Below are 22,851 nucleotides of genomic sequence, written 5' to 3'. Positions count from 1 at the left end.
TGTTAAGACAGTGGCAGGGTCAGGAGACAACTCAGGGCTGGAGGCTCTGAGCTCAGTCTCCAGCACCTCATGGTCCCTGAGCGTGACCTGGGGTTTCTGAGGGCCCAGCAGGGGCACTTGCCAAGCCAGTGTGGATGCGCCCCTCCTCCCCAGTGCAGGGGGGAAGCATGTGAGCCCACCCTTTCTGGGGGGTTGGAGAGAAATCCGGGACTCTGTTGCCCCTCATTGCCAGGCACGTGTCTCACCCCTGCTTGTGGGAGAGGGGCTTCTCTCCCTGACACTATGGTGGGGTGCACTCCCACCGGGGGCCGGGGGACCCTTCATGAACAGCTCCCACTTTGCGTCTGTGGGGATCCAGCCAGTGCTGGGGCCGATGGAGGGCTATTGCTCACTTACTCCTTCCTCGATCCTTTGGCCGTGCAGAGTCAGTTTTTCCTTCCTCCTCTCGCCTTCCCTTCCTTCCATTCTTCCATCCACCCTCTGTGGGGCCGTTGTCACTTCAGGCTTGCTGGGGTCCCAGCCTGAGAAGCAGGAAGCTCACTGCGGTGCCTCCCCTCAGATCCAGTGTCCCAGCCAAGCTGCCTCCTCTCCCCCTCTCACCTGCCCTTCCCTTGGGGTAGATAAGCCCAGGGGTTAGTGAGCGTGAGAACCGGGAGAAGAGCCTCCGTTCCATCTCAGTCCAGAACCGAAAGCCTGCAAGTGGGTCTGTAAGGAACACAGGTCTCACCATCTGCCTTAACAATGTCCTGTCCCCAGGCCCAACCTGTCCCCAGGGTGAGCGTCCACCCCTCACCGTGGACCTGGAAATTTCTTCTCTCTGCACAGGGACTGGCTGTGGCCTGCAGCGCGGCCCCCACCAATGTCCATGCTGAGGGCCTCCGGGCTGCCTGTCCCGTGACCTGCTGTGGATCTTGTGGCTCTGGTAGCTCTTGTGTCTCCGGGGATCCGTGCTCCTTCTCAGCCACGACAGCAAGCGCTGACGGCAGATGCTTTCTCCCCCGGGTTCAGCCACCTCTGTCAGGGCAGTTTTTGAGGTGGGTTGGTCTCGTCTCTGCACCTCTTCGTCCCATCATCTCCGAATTCCTGGAGGGTTGGGCCTCAGCTTGTCTCACCCAGCTGCCCTCAGCCCAGAGTGTGGCGCCTGGCACAGAGTTGGGACTCAAGACATGTCCAGTGAATGAAGGATTACTTTTGGAGACCCGAGCAATGGTTGTCCTCAGTGGCCTGTCTGTGTGACTGGGCTCTCTGGATTCCTCGTGTTAGCTACTGTCTTCAACCCCCTAACCCCCACCACACACACACACACACACACACACACACACACACAGAGTGACATGAGCTGGACAGACGATACCGGTGTAGCCACTTCCCTGGTCGCTCCCTCTGTGCCTGGGGGGCATCTATACCTGTTTCTGCCCTTTTTCTTGGCACAAGGACTCTTCAGTTCATTCTGGAACTGTCCAGAAACCTCTCCTTTTGACATGTAAGGTCTAGTCTGGCACTTCCTTTCCCACACTTTCCTGACTTTTATTAATAAGAAATGGATAAGTCTTTTCTTATTAATAAGTAAGTCTTCTCAGATTTATTATTGGCATGTTAGAAAAGATAGACTTTCTTCCAAGTTTTGACAATTCACTTAAAGCATATACCCACCCTTATTGGCCCAAACGGTTAAGTATATGCCATCACAGTGATTAAAATAACTCAGTCCTATGCACATACACATACACACATCTCCACATGTGTACGGGGTATTAAGGAGCTTGCAAGTCAAATTTACTCTCTCAAACATGTTGACTCGTGTGAAAGGTTCTGATCTGATGCCTACATTTTGTTCTGCATTACAGTGGCCTTTGGTTTCTCTTTATTGTTGTCAGTGTGTGTTCTTAGTATTGTGTATGAGTTCATGCGCACGTAATAACGGATCTACTTCTTCTCAAACCTACTTAATGGAGCCAGGCACTGTTTGGATTGTTTTGTGTCACACCCAGCAATGCTCAGAGGCTACTCCTGGCTCTGTGCTTGGTGGGTCACTCCCAGTGGAGTCAGGGATCTGGCCCCGGCTCATCACATGCAGAGCACACGCTAGGCCCACAGCCCTCTGAGCGGTTTCTCTGAACGTCTGACCCGGCTCTCTTTATACGTATGATGTCCAGTTCCTACAACCATCCTGAGAGGTAGATATTATTGTCCACATATCACTGATGAGGGGACTGAGGTTCAGAGACGTAAGATCCGTGCTGGAATTGGCTCTGCCTCTTGTGTGTGTGCTTTGTCTTTTCGCTGCCCCACTGCCTCTCGATCAAGAGCTGTAGCAGGAAACTGAACCTGCAAAGGGACCTAGAGGGATCATTCAGCTAAGCAGAAATCCTGAAGGATGCCAGTGAAACTTCCTAGTCATAGTAGATCTTGCCCGGGCAGCAAGGTTTACGAACTGATGGAAAGCCGCAGGCCACAGTTGTGAGAGATGACCCAGCTATCAAAGCCTGGCCCTTTCATCTTGCCCTTTCATCTCGAATCCAGTAGCGCACGCCTGCCTTCTTATTTCCTCAGATACAGCTGTCCACACCCTGCAGGGTTGTGGCAGGCAGTAAGGTAGGGCTGCCTTATCACAGAGGCAAGTGAAAGGGCTTCCCTGACCTCAGCAGGAAATAAGGAGAGTGACCAGCTGGGGTAGCCTGCCCTGGTGGGCATGCTCTGGCCACCACCGGAACAAGGAGATAGGGCTGGGCTTCCCAGCCGGGCCCTGAATGAGACAGCCGCGCCCAGGGGCTCGCCGGACTGCTGGAGATGCACTGACCTTGCCAGCAGTTTCAGCTTCTCTAGAGAGGCAGGAAAAAGTTGTGGTGATGATGGACTTACACCTCCATGTCTCTGCCCGAAGTGGGGAGACAGATGCCCCGGGCTGCTGTTCCTCTGGTCCAGGCGCCTGCTTAGAGTCCAAAGCCCCATTACAAATGCATATGTACATTGGGCCATGGGGACAAAGGGAGGGGCTGGAGCTCCTGGCTTGCATGCACGAGACCCCGAGTTTGGGCCCTGGCATCCTGGGCTTGAAGGGGGCCCCACAATGCCAGGCCTGAGCACTCCTGGGGCCCCATCAGCATTCTTGAACGTTTACTTTCGGGACCACGGCCAGAGGCCCAAGACCACTCCCAGCTGTGCCTGGCACCAGGATGGAACCCAGGGCCTCGCACTGCTTCCCGGTGGAACTTGCCTCGTGGCTCTGGGTGACTCTCCACTGGCCCCACTGGGCCGTGCTGCGTCTCACCCTGGATCTGTCATAGGTTCTGAGGTGGCCCGGGTGAGTCCCGGATGTTTGCAGATGGATAAGTCCACCTCACTTGCAGGGACCAGGCGAGTGGGTGGGGGCACAGTGGGGGCCCGTGGGGGGTGAGGTTCCTATTTCACCTCCTAGGAGCAGGAGCAGGGGCAAGGTGGGGTGGGCTCTTGGCATCTGGACCCTCCCTCCCTCCCCACTTTTTCTCTGCTGCCTCAGTTTGTTTCTGCTGCCCAGTCCCCTCCTCACTGCCTGGCTTCCTCCCCTCTACCTGGCTCTCTGGCAGGCATCAGCCCTGCTGGTGTCTGCTACCTGTCTCAGGAGTGTGGTGCACCCCTGACCTGGCACCGGGGGCCCAGCAGCCGAGGAGAGAGAGCAGGGCAGGGCAAGGCTGGCTCCCAGCGGCTTCTTCAAATCAGGACTTCCCTCTCCCAGGGAACAGCTCACCCCTAGTTCTCGCCCAGCTCTCTCAGTTACAGCCTCCTCCTTGGGGTGGGCGGCCAGGCCCATCCATGTAAAGTGTCTGGTGCTCAGCTCCAAGCACTGTCCCCAGCCACCGGGGCTGGACAGCTCTTTTTGTTTGTTTTTGGGGCCACATCTGGCAGTGCTCGCAGCTGACTCCTGGCTCAGTGCGCAGGGTTCAACCACCCCTGGGGTACCCAGGATCAAACCCGGCTTGGTCAATTGCAAGGCAAGCACCCTCCGGACGTTGGTCCCCTGTAGGAATCTTTGCTAGAGTCTGCCAGCCCTGCCAAGGCCGGCCATCCAAGGGTCCCCAGCGCCTGCTCCGAGGGGTGCCTGCAGGGACCACACCCCAGGGTTTGTAGCCCAGGAGTGGAACAGTGAGCACCCCTCCCTCTTGCAGGCTAGTCTCTGAGCACGAAGGAACCCCATCCAGACCATCCAAAGGGGCGAGCCCGGGGCTCATCTGTGTAAAGGTGAGGGGACAGGGAGGACCCTCCAGCCAGCAGCTATTCGTTTCAGCCCACAGAGTAGCAAACCCCCCCACACACGCACACACACAGAGACACACGGCGCACACACATACACAAGTATGCACACATGCACACACATGCACATGCACACACGCACATGCACATACGCGCACACATGCGCACATGCACACATGCACACACAAGAACACACGTGTGCGCACACACAAAAGCACACACACACACACACACACACACACACACACGCACGCCCAGCCCTGGCCTGGGTGCGCCCCGGAAGGCGCGAGTGCGGCGCGGTGCGCGGGGCTGGGCCAACTCTGCCCCGCCTGACCCCGCGGGCGGTCAGCTGCGAGGGGGCGGGGGCGCCGCGCCCACAGCAGTGCTGGGAGCCGGCGCCTGGCGGCGGGGCATTTAAACGGCGCTGCCCGCAACTGCGGCCACCACTGCTCGGCCCGCGCTCGCCCCGCCGTGCAGCTCCCGGTCCAGCCCCGCGCCCTCCCTGCAACCCCCCCGGACCCGCGCCCTCTCGGGGCAGCTTCCCCGATCCGCGCCCGCCCGCCAAGTGGCTCCCGGCGCGGCCCGCGCCCTCCCTGCAGCTCCCCGGCCCGTGCCCTCTCGGGGCAGCTCCCGGACCCGCGCCCGCCCCGCCGTGCAGTTCCCGGCCCGGCCTGGCCCGCGTCCTTCCCGTCTTGGGACAACTCCCCGGCCCACGACCTTCGTGCAGTGCGCCACCCCTCCCCCCCGCCCGCGTCCCCTCGGGGCAGCCCTTCCCCTGGTCCCGCACCCCTCGGGGCAGCCCCCCACCCCGGCCCCACGCCCTCCCTGCAGCTCCCGGCCCTAGCCCTCCGTGTCCCCTCTGTGTCCCCTCCACGTCCTCCCGGCAAGATGCGCTCCTCCCTGGCTCCCGGAGTCTACTTCCTCCGCAACTTCTCCCGGGACAGCTGGTGAGCACAGGGCTGGCAGCGCCTCGGGCCCTATGTGTGTTTGCCTGTATGCCTGTGGGGTGTGACTGCATATATTGGGGGGGGGGGGGGTGGCAGAGGGACTCTGGTGAGACCTGATTGATTTCTCTGGTGTCAGCCAGAGAGATGGGTGATACTCCATCATCCCCCTCTCCACGGATGGCCAAGACAGACAGACACACATACACACACACACAGGCGCGGGCTCTGAGCACCTCACTTTCATATCTGGGAGCTCAGAAGAAGCTGGGGGGGGGGGGGGAATGGAGCTGTTGGTTGCCCCTGGAGGTGTCCTTGGGTGACACCAAGGTCTGAACCTCAATCCCTGGAGCGATGCCAGGCCCATGTGGTCCCACAGTGGGAGACGCTCCACTGTCATTTCCTTCCGGGGGCATGGTGGGCAGGCTCAGAAGCCTCAGGAGCCACACACTGGAGGGCTTTGCTTGTGGTGCTTGTAAAGCAATTGCCAGTGCCACCACAGGTGACAGAAGTGACTCAGAGTCAGATCCCGCTTCTTCATGCACGCAGTGGAGCAGTACTGGGTCTCAATTCCCCGCCCTGCCCAGGTTCCGAAGAACCCCCCAAAGAGAGGGCAGGGGCCCAGTAGGGTGAGTAGGGCCTCAGCCCCGCCTGCCCCCTAGTCCTGTGCACACGGAGTGGCCGGTGACCCCACGGCTTTTCAGCTTCCCCACAAGCCCCCACGCTCCCAGGGGCTTCACTTTTTGCTCACCTGGATCCCTTTCGCCTGGGGGCTTCTGTTCAAAGGTATTTTTCGAGGCTGGAGCGATAGCACAGAGGGTAGGGTGTTTGCCTTGCACGTGGCCGACCCAGATTTGATTCACAGCACCCCATATGGTCCCTGAGCCCCGCCAGGAGTATTTCCTGAGTGCAGAGCCAGGAGTAACCCCTGTGCATCGCCAGGTGTGACCCAAAACGGGGGGGGGGGGGGGTATTTTTCAAAGACCCAGTAAAGCTCTCCCTCTCCTAAGGCTAGAAATGTGGGCACCCACTAACAAATTCGTTAACAAATTTCTCCCACAATGAGGGTCAGCGGTGTTCTAATGGACCCCCAAGGAAACCTGGTGGGGCAGGGAGGCGTGGCTGGGGAAGATGGGCTGGCTGCTGGAAGGATGGGGGACAGGGTCATCCCCGCTGTTTTGCCACCACTGAGGAGAGAGCCCAGAGCCCAGGCACCTTGATAGCTGGGCCGTGAGCCAAAGCCAGCTTCCCCTCGGACTAGGAAGGAAACGACAGTCCTTGATGCTTATCCCTCAGCTCCCGGTCAACGCGTTATTAAGCAGCTCGGGGTGGATGTCAGGTTCCACTCAGATAACCTGAGCGGGGACAGGGTGGCTTTCAGCCGCACACAGTTTCCCTGTCTCTGCTGGCACATATTCTTGATCTCAGACTGCGGGCTGTTCGCTTAGGTCTCCCCAATCATTTCCTCTCTGGGGGTGCAGCAGATCCATTCCCACAGTGCAGGTCCGTGCCATCCATGCTGCTGGGGTCTTAGACCAGACTTTTTTTTGCATTGGGGCCACACCCGGCTGTGCTCAGGGCTGACTGCTGGCAGGTCTCAGGGGACCCTCAGGGGTGCTGGGGATCAAACCCAGAGGGCCGTGTGCAAGGCAGATGTCCTAGGCCTGCACTGTAAATTTTCTTATTTATTGGTTTTCTTATCTTCTTACTTATTTACTGTTCAAAGATCATAAAGTTAAGACAAGAAATGGTCTCCACTGACTTTACCTCACCTGTTGTACTAATAAATTTGGACAAATAAATTTGTTGTACTAATAAATTTGGACAAATTACCCTTCCCTTCTCACCTCCCCCGCATTTTTTTTCTTTTGGAGAAGGGAACACCTGGTGGTGCTCAAGGATCACTTCCGGCAGGGCTTGGGACCATATGGGATGCCGGGAATTGAACCTAAGGTGGCCCCTTGCAAGGCAAGTGTCCTCCCTGCTATACTATCTCTCCAGCGGGATTCCCCTGTCTTGAGCTTCTCGAAATGCATGACAGCTCCTGGCCCTGCCGAGGAGTGACCTTTAATAGGAGTATGTAAGAGGACACAGGAAACCATTTGACTTATTAGTATTGGCCTCATACAGTCAACCTGTGTTCCCTCAGACAGGCCGCTTAGATCTGATTAAGTGAGCATCATTGTCAAGTGGAACTTGCCAGGCAAGGCCTGGATTGCATAACCAACTTTTCTAATTATGTCCTGGTTAAAAAGGACAAATTGCGAGGGAGCTTTTGCAACCAAGCTCCTCTGAAGAGCACTCATTTGCAGACATCTTACTAGGCAAAATAAGACCCTGGCAAATGATTCTTTTTGGTACACAAAAACTAACATCTATTAACGTTCTATGGATTACAGATAGCATGAGAAGGAAGACAAAGGGCTTCTTTCAGTAGCCAGGAAATTTGCGTCACCAGTATCCCCAAAGACAAATGCCAGCCACTGGCTCCCTTCACTTGGTGCTATGTGACTCAGTCTGGTTCCATGGAATTTTGGGTTAGTAACCCCATAAATCCAACTTCTTGATGAAAAAGTTCTGGAAATCCTGACTTTGCTGGAATGTTCTCTCTCTCTCTCTCTCTCTCTCTCTCTCTCTCTCTCTCTCTCTCTCTCTCTCTTTCTCTCTCTCTGGTATCATGATTTATGATAGTATTAATAGTAGTGTTTTAGGCATGCATTGTCACTGTCCCCCACCCATTGCCAAACTCCTCGTCTCTCCCTTCTCTGCCTTGCCTCCCACTTGCTTTGACGAGCTCATTTCTGCTGGCAGAAGCTCAGAGCTTGTTTCCATTGGCCGTTGTCGATTCCCCGGCATTGTTTCTTTCTACTCCACAGCTGAGTGAGATCATCCTCTGTTTGTTCTTCTGACTCACGTCACTTAACACGGTCCCCTCCAGCTCCATCCAAGTCATAGTCAGATGCACAGTTTCCTCTTCCCTCCCAGCAGCGTGGGGGTTCATGTGTGTCCCTCGCCCGTCTCCTCCCTCCGCTCGGCTGTTTTGTCTTGTCTTTGGGCCGGCTTGAGATCCTGGCGGTTGCAGACAGAACTGCAGAGATATCGGGCTGTGCCTTTATCTTTTCTGACGGGTGTTTGTGTGTGTGCTTGGGATAGACGTCAGCGGGAGAAATCACTGGTCATGTGGAAGTTCTAGTTTTGATTTTTCCACAGTCTGTAAATGAGGATTCCTTTCTCACCACATTCCCTCCAGCACAGGTTGTTTCAGAACTTTTCGATACAGCCCGTTCTCACTGACGTGTGGCAAGCCTTCATTTTGGCTTGTGTTTTCCTGCTAACCTGTGACCCTGAGCATTTTGTGGGTTGCCTGTGGGCCATCTGTACATCTGCTTCGGAGAAAGTCTGTTCAGTTCCTCTCCCCGTTTTTGATGGGGGTGGGGACCCTGTTTGGGGCTGCTGAGGTTTGTGAGTGCTTCCTTTGTTTATATATAGATAGCACAGCGGGTAGGGCGTTCGCCTTACAAGCGGCCAACACGGCCGACCCGAGTTCGATTCCTCCGCCCCTCTCGGAGAGCCCGGCAAGCTACCGAGAGTATTCGATATGCCAGACACAGTAACAACAAAGTCTCCAATGGAGACGTTACTGGGCCCGCTCGAGCAAATCGACGATCAATGGGAGGGCCTTTACCTTTATATATATATATATATATATATATATATATATATATTTGCTTTTTGGGTCACACCCAGCAATGCTCAGAGGTTACTCCTGGCTTTGCACTCAGGAATTACTCCTGGCGGTGCTTGAAGGACTGTATGGGATGCCGGGGATTGAACCCGGGTTGGTCGCTTGCAAGGCAAATGCCCTACCCGCTGTACTATCGCTCCAGCCCCCCTATGTCTGTGTTTTTGTCTGGTGGTGAATATTTTCTCCCATTCACTTTATCTGGCGGGTCCTTCACATTGTCAAAACTGTTCCATCAGAAGAAAGAACAAGTGCTCAGTGCAGTGCTTCATGAAGAGAATTCTTGGGAGGGAAAGATGAGAGCACTGGGGAAGGGCTGAAACGATAGTACAGTGGGGAGGCCGGCCTGGGTTCGATTCCCAGCATCCCATATGGACCCCTGAGCACCACCAGGAGTGATTCCTGAGTGTAGCGACTGGAGTAACCCCTGTGCATTGCCAGGTGTGACCCAAAAGCAAAAAAAAAAAAAAAAAAGATGAGAGCACTGGCCTCTGGCTCACTGCAGAGCCTTTGGGAACCACTGGAGTCAAGCGAAAACTCTAAAACTCTGTAGGTGACAGAAACCCAAAAGGTACCCCGAGAAATTATGAGCAGGACAATGCAGCCAACAAGTAAGTTCATTGTTCCTGAGGCGTGCAAGAAAAAATAAAGCCCTCCCCTTTCCCAGCCAAAAGCAATCTAGACGAGGTCAAAAATTATTACGTGGCTATATAAAGAAGATTGCAAGTAAAAAAAATATTCCACCTCATGGGTAAAAATGGATGCATACAGTTTCATTTCTTTTCATTTTTGCTGTAGCGTAGAGGCGTCCTACTATCTGTGGTCATGATTTTGATAAACTAAGTCACTGCACCTTTATAAGACCCTCCAAATGGCTCACGACTCTCCAACTCTGTGCTCAGTTTTTATAGAGGAAGGACACCATCTTAGGATAATGTAAAAATCCTGAGGCTGGCTTCCATGACGTGCTGGGATGTGTCCCAGAGGAAACTGCATGAGAACCTGGGCAGGGGGTTTGCGGTGACAAAGCGCCGAGGAAGGTCTGATCTAGAATTTGCTCAACCAGGGCTGGAGCGCTAGTACAGCGGGTAGCACGTTTGCCTTGTACGTGGCCGACCTGGGTTCGAGTCCCAGCATCCCATATGGTCCCCCAAGCACCTTCCGAAGTAATTCCTGAGTGCATGAGCCAGGAATATCGATGGGTGTGACCCAAAAAGCATAAGTAAATAAATAAATAAAAATTAGAATATGCTCAACCAGAATCCAAGGAGGGCGGGAACAGCCCAGGTAAAATTAAAAATGTCCAAAACTGCAGTGCCGGGGATGAGACTCCGCGGCCAGTCACGTCCTTGTCCATGAGAGACGTTGGAGGTCCCCAAGGACAGTTGTGGTCCTGTTATGTACAGAGCCTCTATAGGGGAGTGGGGCCGGAAGCAGAGGGAAAGCATCACCCCCGGGGGGCAGGGCTGGCCCTGAGCTCTGGGTCCCCTGAGTTAGGGTCCCAGCACTGCTGTGCCTGGGTGCGGGGTGGCCGGATGAGGCGCTGGGATGGCGCCACCTTCCAGGCAGTTCCAGGCCACTGACCCGAGGCCAGACCACCCTCCGCCCTCGCTCCGGACACTTTGCGGGGTACTTTCTCCAGCGTCTGTCCCTCCCCGGGGGGAAGATGTGGGCAGAGTGAGGCCCAGAGAAGCCAGGCAGCTTGTCTGCATCACACAGCCTGCGGCAAGCTGAGTGGAAAGGCGTCCAGGTCAGTTGAGGGCCCCGGCCTGGTCTGTCCACCATCCTCCTGCCCAGATGACCGTCCTGTCTCTGGGAAGAGGCTTCTGGGTGGGTGGTTGACGCCTCGCCCCTTTTCTGTAGGGCGTGGGAGGAAAGAAGGAGGGAGGCCTCTGGACCATGGGGCTGCCGGCTGGGGGAGGCAGCTGTGCCCAGCGCGGCCTTGGGCCTGCAGAGGCCGGGAGCTCCCAGCAGGCTCCTGGGAGGTGTCCTGGCTCTGTGCAGCCGCCCGCCTCCCCCGTTGCTCCAGTGCCAGCATCTGTGCGGGCGTGCCTGGGGGCACTGGAGACAGGGACGTGAGCGGCTGGTGAAGCTGGAGCTGGCACTCCCCGCCAGTGGGAGAGAAGCGTGTAGGAGAGGCCGGGGCGTCTGGAGGAGCGGGCGGGGGTGGGGGACCGGGCAGGCCGGCAGAGCGGGCCCTGTGTGTTCCCCCCACACCCTCACCCTACAGGAGGCCGAGGTGCCCGCCTGAGCTGGCCCGGGCTCCCCAACACCCCCGTCTCCACAGAGCCCTGGTGAGGAAGGAGCTTGCCATCCTCCCAAGCAAACCGAGGCTTGAGGAGGTGAAAACCCCGCCCAGGGTCACCCCCAGTGGTCTGAGATCAGTCCCCTCAGGCCTCAGTCCCTGAGTCAGCGCGACCCCCAGCCCGGCCCTCTTGCTCTGGGCTAACTGGTCCCGCAGAGGTGCTGGGGGCTGGGGAAGGCTCCCAAGGGCGCTCGGAGGGGGGCTGGGGGCCCTGTGGTCCTCCAGAGCATGTGACTGGCAGCCAGCGACCAGACTTCCTCTCCCCCCTCTCCCACAGTTTCCTCTTTCCCTCCTGAGACGGACACGGCCCCTCCCCCACTCAGCCCCCACCCCCACCCCCAGGCGGCCACAGGGTGGGGTGGAAGGGCCACTGAGACTGGAGTGGAGGTGCCCCATCACAGGGAGATGAGGACGGACCCCCCCAGAGTCCCCAAGGCCCAGGACACCCTCCAGCACCCCCCCTCCTGCCGGTCCCATCCTTCCTGTTCAGAAGGAGGGGTGACGAGAGCGCCCCAAGAAGGGGCCCGCAGCTGCCTCCCCGACAGTACCCCGGGCCTCACTCTGAAGGGCCGAGTCAGCGCCTGGATGCCTCCCCGTAACCGCCAACAGGCGGGTGAGCTGTGGCTATGGGTTCTGCTGTCTCAGCACACCACCCACTGGGCTTCCTCCCCAGTCACTCTGCGCGGGGCGCAGGGCCTGGGCGCAAGGCCCTGGGGTGCGGGCGTGGGGTGCGCTCTGCCCTCCTCTCCTAAGTCCCTGGCAGGGTCCCACACCCCAGCTACGCTCAGATGTGGGGCCTGCCCTGAGCTGCCCATCCGAGCTGAGTCCAGGTGTCACATCCGGGCCAGTCTGACCTTTTCCCACCGGCAGCGGCCATGGTGGCAGTATGGCCATGTGACCTGGTATTGTCTGTTCCTGGCCCTCTGTCCTTTTCCGATCTGCTGAGCACAACCCGGGACTGGCCACAAGTCCACTTCTCGGGGCAGGGTCTTAGGTCAGCAGTAGCCACGGCCAGCCCCGCCTGAGCCATGTGCTGGGGCCACGAGCCATCTCAGAGCAGCGGTGGCAGGGCTGCTCCTGCCCTCCTGGCTTGCAGATGGGAGGCTGGACAGAGATGCAGGGGCGGCCACCTTGCCAGCGTGCCCTGGCCGGAGTGGCTCCAGGGGTTCGCTGGTTCGGGTGCCCCTCTGGGAACACTGGGCCTTTCCGAGCTCAGTCTCCCTTTGGATCGACACTGTCCAGCTCTCTGCTGGCCCTCATGACTCAGGGCCCAGTGGCCACGGGAAGCAGCCCTGTGGGTGGTCAGTGGGGGTGTGCACCCGCCTTGCTTTCCCCGCTACCCTGGGACCTAGCTGTGACTGTCCCCCCCGGGGCCCTGGGACTGCAGAGAGCAAGAAGGGAGACGCGTGCCAGCCCGGGGGGCCTGACAGCTGTTAGCCGGGGGGCAAGGCCCCATGTCCGTGGCACCATGGCACTGTGGCCTGGCTCTCGGGAGGCTGAGGGGCCCACAGGAGGCCTAGCCCGGCTCAGCTCCACACACAGAGTCCTGCCCTCAGCCTGCTTCCTGGGGTGTCTGGTTTTCTGTGTGCACCAGAGTTTCCCTTTCTGCTTCGCCGCCCCCCCCCCAACCCGTTTCCCTGCTCCCTGCAGGCTCCCAGGTGCAGGCACGGATGAGCAGGCAAAAGGGGTATCAGGGTTTCTGTGTTCCCATGATCTGGGGGACAGGCGTGTTCCCGCCACGCTGCTCCTGGCCCTCTCCTCCAGGGTACCTTTCTCTGATATTCCCTCCATCACTGCGTGGGGCAGCCCAGTGTGGCCCCTGCCTGAAGCCCCCCACCCCCCACCAAGTGCTGTCCAGCCCCTTTTCGGCTGGCACACACAATGACACCGTGCCTGTGTGTCCCGTGGGAGCCAGCTGGTGGGGTAGAGGTGCGGCTGGGCCCTCAAACCTGGGACTGACCCCTACAGAACGGAAAAGAGCCCGCAGACCCCCATTCTCAGATGAAAGGGGTAGGGGCGGTGTAGAGGACGAGGAGGGGCCCTGAGGCACCCCCAGCACACACCTGGGGCCGCACAGCACTGAGTGGGCAGAAGGAGGCCCACGGGGCCGAGGGTGGCAGGGAGACGGGGGCATCATACTTCTGTGTCTGAGCTGGGGGTCTGGCGAAGGTCCTTGGGGATACTTCCTGGTTCGGGGCTGACTCAGCTCAGCTGACGCTGCTGCAGTGGGGCCGCCGCGGTGACTCAGAGGGCAGTGACCAGCTCCAACCTTCCTTCTGCCACGGGCGGGTGCCTGAGGAGCACTCTCGGGGAGGACGACCCTCCTCACTCTGCCCCTGGACTACCCCTGGGGCCCGTCAGCACCTTCCAGCAGTGGCCACCCCCGGCAGGGGGCCTTGGGTCTGCTCTGGAATGTGGCCGCTGCTGGTTCTCTGGGTTCCCTCCAGGGTGGTGACTCACCCCGACAGGCTCTTCTCCACGCTGCCACCAGCTGCTGCCATACTTGCTGTGTTAAAATCCAGTCTGTGTGCAGTATGCACACAGACACATGTGTATGTATGTACGTAGACACATGTGTGCATGTACACAGACATACACGTGTGCATGTACAGAGACACGCATGTATATACACCGATACATATGTGTGCACGTACACAGACACGTAAGCATATAAGCAGACACACATGTGTGCATGTACACAGATATGTGTGCATATGTACACAGGCATACACATACACAGGCACAAGGCATGCTTGCATGCAGACATGTGTGTACACATACACGGGCATGCATGCATGTACACAGGTGTGTGCGTGCGCTTACACAGGGACGCATGCATACATGGCGTGCAGGGTTGGGGGGCGGGGAGACGCTCCTCCCAGCAATGCTCTTGGAAGTCCAGGAGCAGGGAGGGGATCTGGGTGTCTCTGCCCTGCCCGAATCCCCTGCCGGGAGCCTGAGGGTGGGGTGAGGCCCAGGGACCCGACCCCCTGCCGACCCCCTGCTGTGGCCCCTTGCAGGTTCCGGGGCTTCATCCTGCTGATCACCTTCTTGATTTACACCTGCTACCACATGTCCCGGAAGCCCATCAGTGTGGTCAAGGTGAGCCTGACCTGCAGGGATGGAGGGACAGGGATGATCTGGGCCCTCCAAGAGAAAGATACTAGAATGTTCCGGAACTCGGCCCATTGCCAAAGGGTTCCTGTCCCTGGTCACGGCCGAGCCTGCCTCTCCACCTGGCTGCCTCCTACCTGCAGCTGCTCCCCTCTCAGTGCTCCCTGCTTCCTTGGAGCTTAGTCACCTGGCCGCGGGGGTGGCAGGTGCGGAGGGGCCCCCTGGGCTGCACATGTGGGCCGCTGTCCTGCTCCTGCACTGGGTGTGGCGGGGAAGGAGCGGCTGAGCCCCCCCGCCCCGTGTCCCCATGGCCTCTGCAGAGCCGCCTGCATCAGAACTGCTCAGCGCTCATCCCCCCCGACAATGACAGCCATGACCTCAACGACTCCACGTGGTGCAGCTGGGCCCCCTTCGGTGAGTGCCGCTCTGGGCGGGTGGCAAGGAGCAGCGGGGGGCCCTTTCGGGGGTCCAGCCCAGTCACCTGTTTCCCACCCCGCACCCACTTCCAGACCAGAGCAACTACAAGGAGCTGCTGGGGGGCGTGGACAATGCTTTCCTCGTGGCCTACGCCGTCGGCATGTTCATCAGGTGAGGGTGCTCTCCACCCAGCACACCGGGGCTTCATCCTGCTGATCGCCTTCTTGATTTACACCTGCTACCACATGTCCCTACCCTACTCTGTCGGGGCCCGGAGACATGAGGGTGGGGGCGGGGGGCCCTGCGTGTGGCCACACAGACGTCACCTGGTGCTGCAGGTGCGGGCCGTCCCCCCAACGCCGACTCTCTCCTCAGTGGGATTTTTGGGGAGCGGCTCCCACTGCGTTACTACCTGTCGGCGGGGATGCTTCTCAGTGGCCTCTTCACCTCGCTCCTGGGCCTGGCCTACTTCTGGGACATCCACGTGCTCTGGTATTTCGTGCTGGTCCAGGTATGGCCCTGGCGCCCCGGAAGGGATGTGGGGTTTGCTGGTGTTGCCCCAGAGAGACAGTGCTCAGTCTTAGCCCTGCGCCCCTTGGACACTCCCTGTAGCTCCAGCTTCCCGTAGTTGAGCATTTTATTTGGTGGTGCAGTGAGTGCACTGGGCCCCCCCGCCCCAGTTCCTATGCCAGACCCCATGGTCCTAGGCATAGTCTTTGCAAGGATGAGAAATCAGCGGAGAAATCTAGAGGTGTTTGAGTGTGTACGGGGGTGTGTGAGTGTGTGTATGTATGTTTGTGTGTGCATGTGCATGTGCATGCATGCATATGTGTGTGTGTGTGTGTGTATAGACTTGGGCCCCCACTCTGATGTAGAACCTAGGAAGGCACCTTGACTCAGGCCCATGCCCACCCCTTGCAGATCTTCAATGGACTCGCCCAGACCACGGGCTGGCCTGCTGTGGTGGCCTGTGTGGGTCACTGGTTTGGAAAGGGGAAGTGAGTATAAGAGGGGCATGGGGGGCAGCCCAGGGTGGGAGGGGCAGGGGGTGCGGTCTGTGTCACTTCACTGCGCACTCAATGCACCCTCAGCCAGCTGCACAGGATGGCAACACACCTCTGCACACACCCCTGCACACACACCCCTTCACATACACATTCCTGCATACACACCCCTGCACACACGCACCCTGCTCACGCACACACATCCCTGCACATATACCCCTGCACACGCACATACATTCCTGCACACACACTCACGCCTGACCATGCACACACATTCCTGCACACACACTCACTGCTGCACATGCGCACACATATTCACCTACACACATATTCACCTCTGCCTACACACCCCTCACACATATCTCTTCAGATACACTCTCACCCTTGCACATGCATACCCCTCACACATATCTCTTCAGATACACTCTCACCCTTGCACATGCATACCCCTGCACACATGCACCCCTGCACACACGCACCCTGCTCACGCGCACACATCCCTGCACATATACCCCTGCACACGCACATACATTCCCGCACACACACTCACGCCTGAACATGCACACACATCCCTGCACACACACTCACTTCTGCACACGCGCACACATACTCACCCCTGCCCATGCACACACATCCTTGCACACACACTCACTTCTGCACACGCGCACACATATTCACCTACACACATATTCACCTCTGCCTACACACCCCTCACACGTATCTCTTCAGATACACTCTCACCCCTGCACACGCATACCCCTGCACACACGCACCCCTGCACACACGCACCTGTATGTGCACACACACGCGCGCACACGTGGCAGGAAAGGCCTGGTACAGCCCTGCACTTCCTAGTTGTTTCCTGGGGCAGAAGGCAGAGAGGGTGGTGCGGGCTCACCTGTGCTTGGGCAGCCGACGGGAGCAGCACCCGGCCTCACCACTGGCTCCTGGAAGTGTAACTGAGCAGACAGGCCAGCCTCTATCTGCATGTACGTGTGTTTCTCTGCATGTATTTCTGTGTATGTGTCTTTGTGCGTGTATGCCTCTGTGCATGTTTCTCTGTGTTCCTCTGCATGCATTTTTCTGTGCGTGTTTCTCTATGTGCATTTCTCTGTGTGCGTTTTTCTGCGTGTATTCTGTGTGCCCGTGTGCCGGGCTGGTCCTGACGCTGCCTCCATCCTCGCTCATTCCCGCAGGCGGGGGCTCATCATGGGCATCTGGAACTCTCACACGTCTGTGGGCAATATCCTGGGTTCCCTGATAGCCGGCGTCTGGGTGAACGGGGATTGGGGGCTGTCCTTCGTGGTGCCCGGCGCCATCATCGCCGCCATGGGTCTCTTCACCTTCCTCTTCCTCATCGAGTGTGAGTGACGGGAGAGGGCAGATGTGAGATGGGGAGCCTCAGTTTACCAGTGTGTGGCTCCCCAGCGGGAGGGAGCCTGTGGAGCAGCAGCTCAGTGCGGTTTGTTCTGCAGACCCAGAAGACGTGGACTGCACCCCTCCTCAGCACCACGTGAGCGTGAACCCCGGCCCGCCAGACCCCGGCCCCAGTGGGCAGCTGGGCACCCTCTGCCCCCCATCCCCGACCCCCCAGCAGCCCCCTAGAGCTCGGGGTGGGTCCCCCTGCTCCCAGGTGGGGGTGTGTACGCCCGCCCACAGCCAGGGTGCCCCTCTCTCAGGAAGCCCCAGAGGCGAGTCCCACTGGCGCGGAGGAGGGCTGCACGGAGGTGGCGGCAGGAGGCTACAAGGACCCGGGTGCTCAACCCGCCGCCATCAGCTTCTTCGGGGCGCTTTGCATCCCGGTGAGGGCTGCATGCGGATGGTCGAAGGTGGGAGGGGTGGGCGGCGGGGGTCAGGGCGGCCCCTCACAAGCCCTCCTTCCCAGGGCGTGGTGGAATTCTCGCTGTGTCTGCTCTTCGCCAAGCTGGTCAGCTACACCTTCCTGTACTGGCTGCCACTCTACATCTTCAACGTGGGTGAGGCGTGGGTGTCAGGGGACAGTCCGGGGTCAGGGTACCCCGACTTTGCATCCAAGCAGGAGGAAAAGGCCACCTCCAGGCTGCTGGGGTCCTCCCTAGGGTTCCCCAAGTGCCCAAGGACGAGCCTCTACTCGCAGGCCCCACCTGCTGTGGGCTCTGTTCCCCAGGAGCACGGGGGGTGGGGGGCGGGGGTGCTAGCAGAAAGCACAGGGGGCAGGATCCTGAACTCCAACACTCCAGTCTGGAGTTCCTCGGCTGTGTGTCCCTTTGGCCAAGTGCAGGCCGGCTCCTGGGCCCCCTTTTCCTCAACAGACTCAGATGATGTGGAATGCGGGAGGGTGAGGCCTGGCGCAGGTCCCTGGGCATGGTGGGGGACAGACAGACAGCCCAGCGGCTGTGCACTCACCTCCTGGGATGGGGTCATTAGCGCTGACCCCCAGTCCCCTGACCACCCCTCGGTGCTCTCCCCAGCTCAATTCAGCGCCAAGGAGGCTGGTGACCTGTCCACGCTCTTCGACGTTGGCGGCATCATAGGTGACACTGCCCCGTGTGCAGGAGTGGGACAGGGCTGATGGGAACCAGGACGGGGTGGGGGAGGGGGCTTCCAGGGACCCCACAGGGAGGCCTTCAGTGGTTCTCTCCATTAGGGGCATAGGGGGACTCCATGGTTCTCCCAGAAGTGCTATCGGGCAGAGCCTGGCCCACGGGGTATGGAGGGCTGCTGGGGGCGGGGGAGGGGCAGTGCAGGGGTGTGGCAGGGTGTGGCAGGGCCAGCAAGGGTGTGGTGGGAGTATGTGTGATGCGTGGGCATGGCAGGGATACATGGGTATGTGTGTGCAGGGGCTCTGTGGGGGTCCGTGGGGTGCAGGGGTGCAGCAGGCCTGTGAGCTGCTGTCTGTGTTGCAGGTGGCATCCTGGCAGGGCTCGTCTCCGACTACACCAACGGCCGTGCCACCACCTGTACCGTCATGCTCATCCTGGCCGCGCCCCTGGTACGCGGGTGTGGGCGCACTACGCCGGGGAGGGCCGTGGGAAAGCCCCGGTGCCTGGGCCTGCTGGGGACAGTGGGCGCCTCCTGGACTGGGCGTGGGTAGTGGAAGCCTGGGGGGAGGGGGGCGGCGGGGGTAAGGGGGTGTGTCTTAGACACCAGCCTCATGAGACTCTGGCTGGGCCCGTGGCCGTGACATGCCCCCTCTCCATGGTAGATGTTCCTGTACAACGCTTTTGGCCAGAGAGGGATAGCCAGCTCTATAGGTGAGGCCTGGAGAGGGGTCAGCCTGGGGAAGTGGGGGGAAGAGGGTGGCCTGCATGGGGCCCCCAGCCCGACTGTCCCCTCCCGCCTCAGTCATGCTCATCATCTGCGGGGCGCTGGTCAACGGCCCTTACTCCCTCATCACCACCGCTGTCTCTGCTGACCTGGTACGTGGCCCCAGGCTGGGGGTCCCCAAGGGGGGCTGGGCCAGGCAGGGGTGCCGCCTGCAGGCCCTCGTTCCTTCCATCTCTCCTCCCCTCTACCTTGTTTCCTCCCAGCCCCAGCACTGGGCCCCTCCCCGTTGCCCCCGTTCTCATCCACCAGAGGCTGGGTCGGGCCCCCTGCACTCTCCCCTTCTCTCCCCAGGGCACCCACGAGAGCCTGAAGGGCAACGCCAAGGCGCTGGCCACGGTCACGGCCATCATCGACGGCACTGGCTCCATCGGTGTGTGGCTGTGCTGCTGGCGGGCTCATCCCTGGGGCGTGGGGGCAGGGGCTCCGGGCCCACGCGCTCTCTGACCCTGCGCTCCGCACAGGAGCGGCCCTGGGACCCCTGTTGGCTGGCCTCATTTCCCCCACGGGCTGGAACAATGTCTTCTACATGCTCATCTCGGCCGATGTGCTGGCCTGTTTGGTGAGACCCAGGGGACCCTGGGTGGGGTCCAGCCTGCCCTGCTGCGACTCGGGGGCCTGCTCAAAGCTCACGGGGCCCTCCCCACAGTTCCTCTGCCGGCTGGTGTACAAGGAGATCGTGGCCTGGCGGACGTCCCTGAGCAGAGATGGAGGGTGAGTCCCCGGACCCCAGAGCCTGGCGCCACCTGCCTCGCAGCTCACGGGGTCTGGCCTGGAGCTCAGCAGCCCATGCAGGCCCAGAGGCCGCTGACCGTCTCCATTGTCCCATGTCTTCGTAGCTCTAGTCTGGCCCTCACCCACCCGCGATAGTCTTTCCCTCCAGTCCCACCACTTTTGTGAGTATTTTCCGCAAGTCCGTGACCAGTGCATCCCGAAAACCGAGCCCGCATGCAGACTCTGTGCTCCCGTGATTGGCCCCACTTTCTCTTTTTTTCAGGGGGTCCGTGGCCCAGACTCCGGGCAGCTCGGTGCCTGGGGAAAGTTTCCTCAGGGTCAGGGCTGCCCCGGAGGCTGGCTGAGCCCCTGCTTAGGGCTCAGGTTCCGTGCACCCCCAGTGCAGAGTGGAGACCGGTGGGGCCCCTTCCCCTCGGAGCTGTCTCAGCTCCCGGCCCTCTGCCTGTGGGTGTACGGAAAGCACCTGCCAATTAGTCTGGTGGCGGGCGCAGCCCCAGGGCATGGTGGTGGTGGTGGTGGTGGTGGTGGTGGCAGCCTTGGTGACCGTGGTGCTGAGCAAGCTCTTTGGAGCAGGAGGCTCTGGCTGATCTGAGCTGGCCTGGCCGCGGAGCGGGATTGAGCACTGCATGGGGAGCCCCTTCCTTCAAGCAGGTGCAGCCTATTCCTGGGGTGGAAACTGAGAGCAGAGACCCTGCAGGGAAGAGAGGGCTGGGGGAGGGGGGGATGCTGACTCTGGGACCCACCGTGGGTCAGACCTTGGGGAGGGGGGAGGTCAGGGAGAATGTGTAGCCCAGACACACACACACACACACACACACACACACCCGGAGGTAAGTCTGACTTTGTGAGGGCACCCCCACCCCGAGGGAGCCGTTGACCTTCAGAGGGAAGAGAATGGGGTTTAGAACTCAGGGTGGGCTCAGCTTGCGAGGAACTGGGTTGGAGCCAGGAGAGGCCTCCCCAAAACCCCCTAACAGCGCGCCTCCATCCCCCACTCCCTATGAGGTGGGGAGCGGCGCTGGGGCCGGCCCCTGGCAGGCTTCTCTGAGGTGGGGGGCGAGAGAGGGCACCACCATCCAGGATCAGAGCTGAGGAGGTTGGGAGCTCAGGGCTGCCCCCCATCTCCGGGCATGGGCCTGCGGAACCTCCTCACCTCCCCTCTCCCCTGCAGGTATAAAGAAATATGAGGCCCCTGATGGAAGAGAAGGTGGGGAGACCCGAAGGGGACCCGGTGTTCCCCTGGGCAGGACAGTGCACTCGCCCAGGCTGAGGCCGGGCCTCTGACAGGCCCCAGGACTGGCCCCAGGCAGGACTTTGGTGGGGACACTCTGGCGGAAGAACCAGGACTCACCGACGCGGGGCCTGGGATGAGGTCCAGCCTGGGGACGCCAAGCTCGGACTTGTGCTCATTCAGATTCCTGGTCTGGGCGGAGCTCGGCAGCCGGGCCTGGAGAAGGTGGGTGCCCCCTGTGCCCACCGCCCGCACCATAGATGGGCATCTGACCCGACTCCACCGCTGCCTCTGTTGCTTTGTCCAGGAGCTTCCCTTGTGCCCCCCGCCCCAGCCGCTGGCCCTGTGGATGGAAGCCCCGAGAGGGGCTGAGGGGCGGTGGGCACAGGGGCCTGGGCTCAGACGGGGCGCAGGGGGCCGGCTCTGCGCTCCCTCCACGTCCAGGCCCGGAAGGTGCCCCACTGAACCCATCCTGCGACCCCCGTTAGCGGCTGGGGGTCTAGTCTAGAGGGCTGTGAAACCGTCTCCCGGGCGCCAGGCGCCCCGCAGCGGAGGCCTCCGGGGCCGCTGCCCCTTGGCATTGCCAGCGTCGATGCTCTAGGCAAACGGGTGAGCCGGCCAGAGCCTGCGCAGACGTGGCTCGAGGGGCTGTGGGTGCACCGACAGGCCCAGGGGGCCCCCGGGGTGAGTCCCCAGCGGCCCCGGGATCACTCTGCCTCCGGGAGGAGGGGCCGCAGGCGGACCTAGGAACCCCCTCCCCGCCCCGAGGAGCGCGGTGCGCGCGCTGCTGCGCCTCGGGCCGCCGCCAGGGGGCGCCGCGACCCCGTGGCAGAGCCGGGCGGGGGGCGGCGACCGAGCAGAGGGCCTTGGCGGCTCTCCTCCCCGCCCCCCTGCCAGCGCTTTCGGCGGTGTTGGGCCTAGAAGGGAGGGCGGGCCCGCCGACAGCTGCGCTCCCCAGGGCAGAGACATCTGGAAGGTGCCGGCTGCGTAGCGGGGCACAGCTGCCGGGAAGGGTGGACCCGCGCCCTAGGTGAGGGGCCAGGCAGGAGCAGCACCCCCCCACTCAGCCCACCCCCGCCGGGGCAAACGCTGCCAGACCTGAGCCCCACCCCAGGCGCCCTCTGCACCCACCCCGGGGCCCCGGGCCCCTCCGCTCCTGGGGCCCCCGTACCTGCGGAGCCCTGGGCCTGGCGCTCACCCGGGGCTAATGCAGGAGCATTACGTTAATTAGTTATTCATTTAATTTAACTTCACATTTGGTCTCAATTAAGCTTCAAGGGCTCTTCCTTATAGATGTTACAATAGCACTTGTAATTAAAAAGCAATAACTCTTTGCATTTCTCCTTTAGAGATCCGCTGGGAGGCCGGGCTGTGAGGGGGGGCAGTGGGGACGGGGAGCCGCTCTGGGTGGATGTCAGTGTGGGGGACCCCAGACTAGCCAAAGGGGCAGACCCTGTCTATAGGGATGGTGGGTGGAGGCCCCTCCCCCAGAGAGGTGCGACTCCGGCCAGAGAGCCTGCAGGGAGGGGTGGGGGTGGGGGGTGGGGGAGGCTGGGGGGAGGCAGAGGACCGGGTGCCTCTAACTGGAAGGTGGGGCCTGGTCCTAGCTCCCGCAGGCCTTGCTCAGGTTTCTACCCTCCACAACTACAATAAATCAGTGTTATTCTAAACCGCTCAGCCTGTGGAAATTTGTCACAGCAGGGAGAGGGAATGACTTCCCTGTGTGCGAAGGAAAGAACGGGAAGAGCATGGGGCCCTCGGAGAGGCTGGTGGGCGGCACGGGACTCACAGCCGCCCTGCCCTGGGCTCTTCCGGTCCTCTGACCC

At 60.4% G+C, this 22,851-nt stretch overlaps 1 protein-coding gene across 1 annotated transcript; it reads left to right on the top strand.

Annotated features, from left to right (window-relative positions):
• The first annotated feature begins 5,065 nt into the window (after positions 1 to 5,065).
• Positions 5,066 to 21,173, top strand: SLC37A2 (solute carrier family 37 member 2). Its single transcript, XM_056115095.1, has 18 exons — positions 5,066 to 5,177; positions 14,242 to 14,323; positions 14,656 to 14,749; positions 14,845 to 14,923; positions 15,128 to 15,263; positions 15,674 to 15,750; positions 16,953 to 17,119; positions 17,232 to 17,269; positions 17,436 to 17,558; positions 17,642 to 17,732; positions 18,207 to 18,269; positions 18,642 to 18,727; positions 18,941 to 18,989; positions 19,081 to 19,154; positions 19,354 to 19,432; positions 19,524 to 19,621; positions 19,709 to 19,773; positions 20,966 to 21,173. The coding sequence occupies exons 1-18, from the start codon at positions 5,119 to 5,121 to the stop codon at positions 20,979 to 20,981; spliced, it is 1,476 nt and encodes a 491-aa protein (XP_055971070.1). The 5' UTR covers positions 5,066 to 5,118; the 3' UTR covers positions 20,982 to 21,173.
• The last annotated feature ends 1,678 nt before the right edge of the window (positions 21,174 to 22,851 follow it).

This window comes from Sorex fumeus, unplaced genomic scaffold (assembly GCF_029834395.1).
Source record: "Sorex fumeus unplaced genomic scaffold, SorFum_2.1 ptg000028l, whole genome shotgun sequence".
Lineage (NCBI taxonomy): Eukaryota > Metazoa > Chordata > Mammalia > Eulipotyphla > Soricidae > Sorex > Sorex fumeus.
This window is presented reverse-complemented; position numbering and strand designations above follow the sequence as displayed.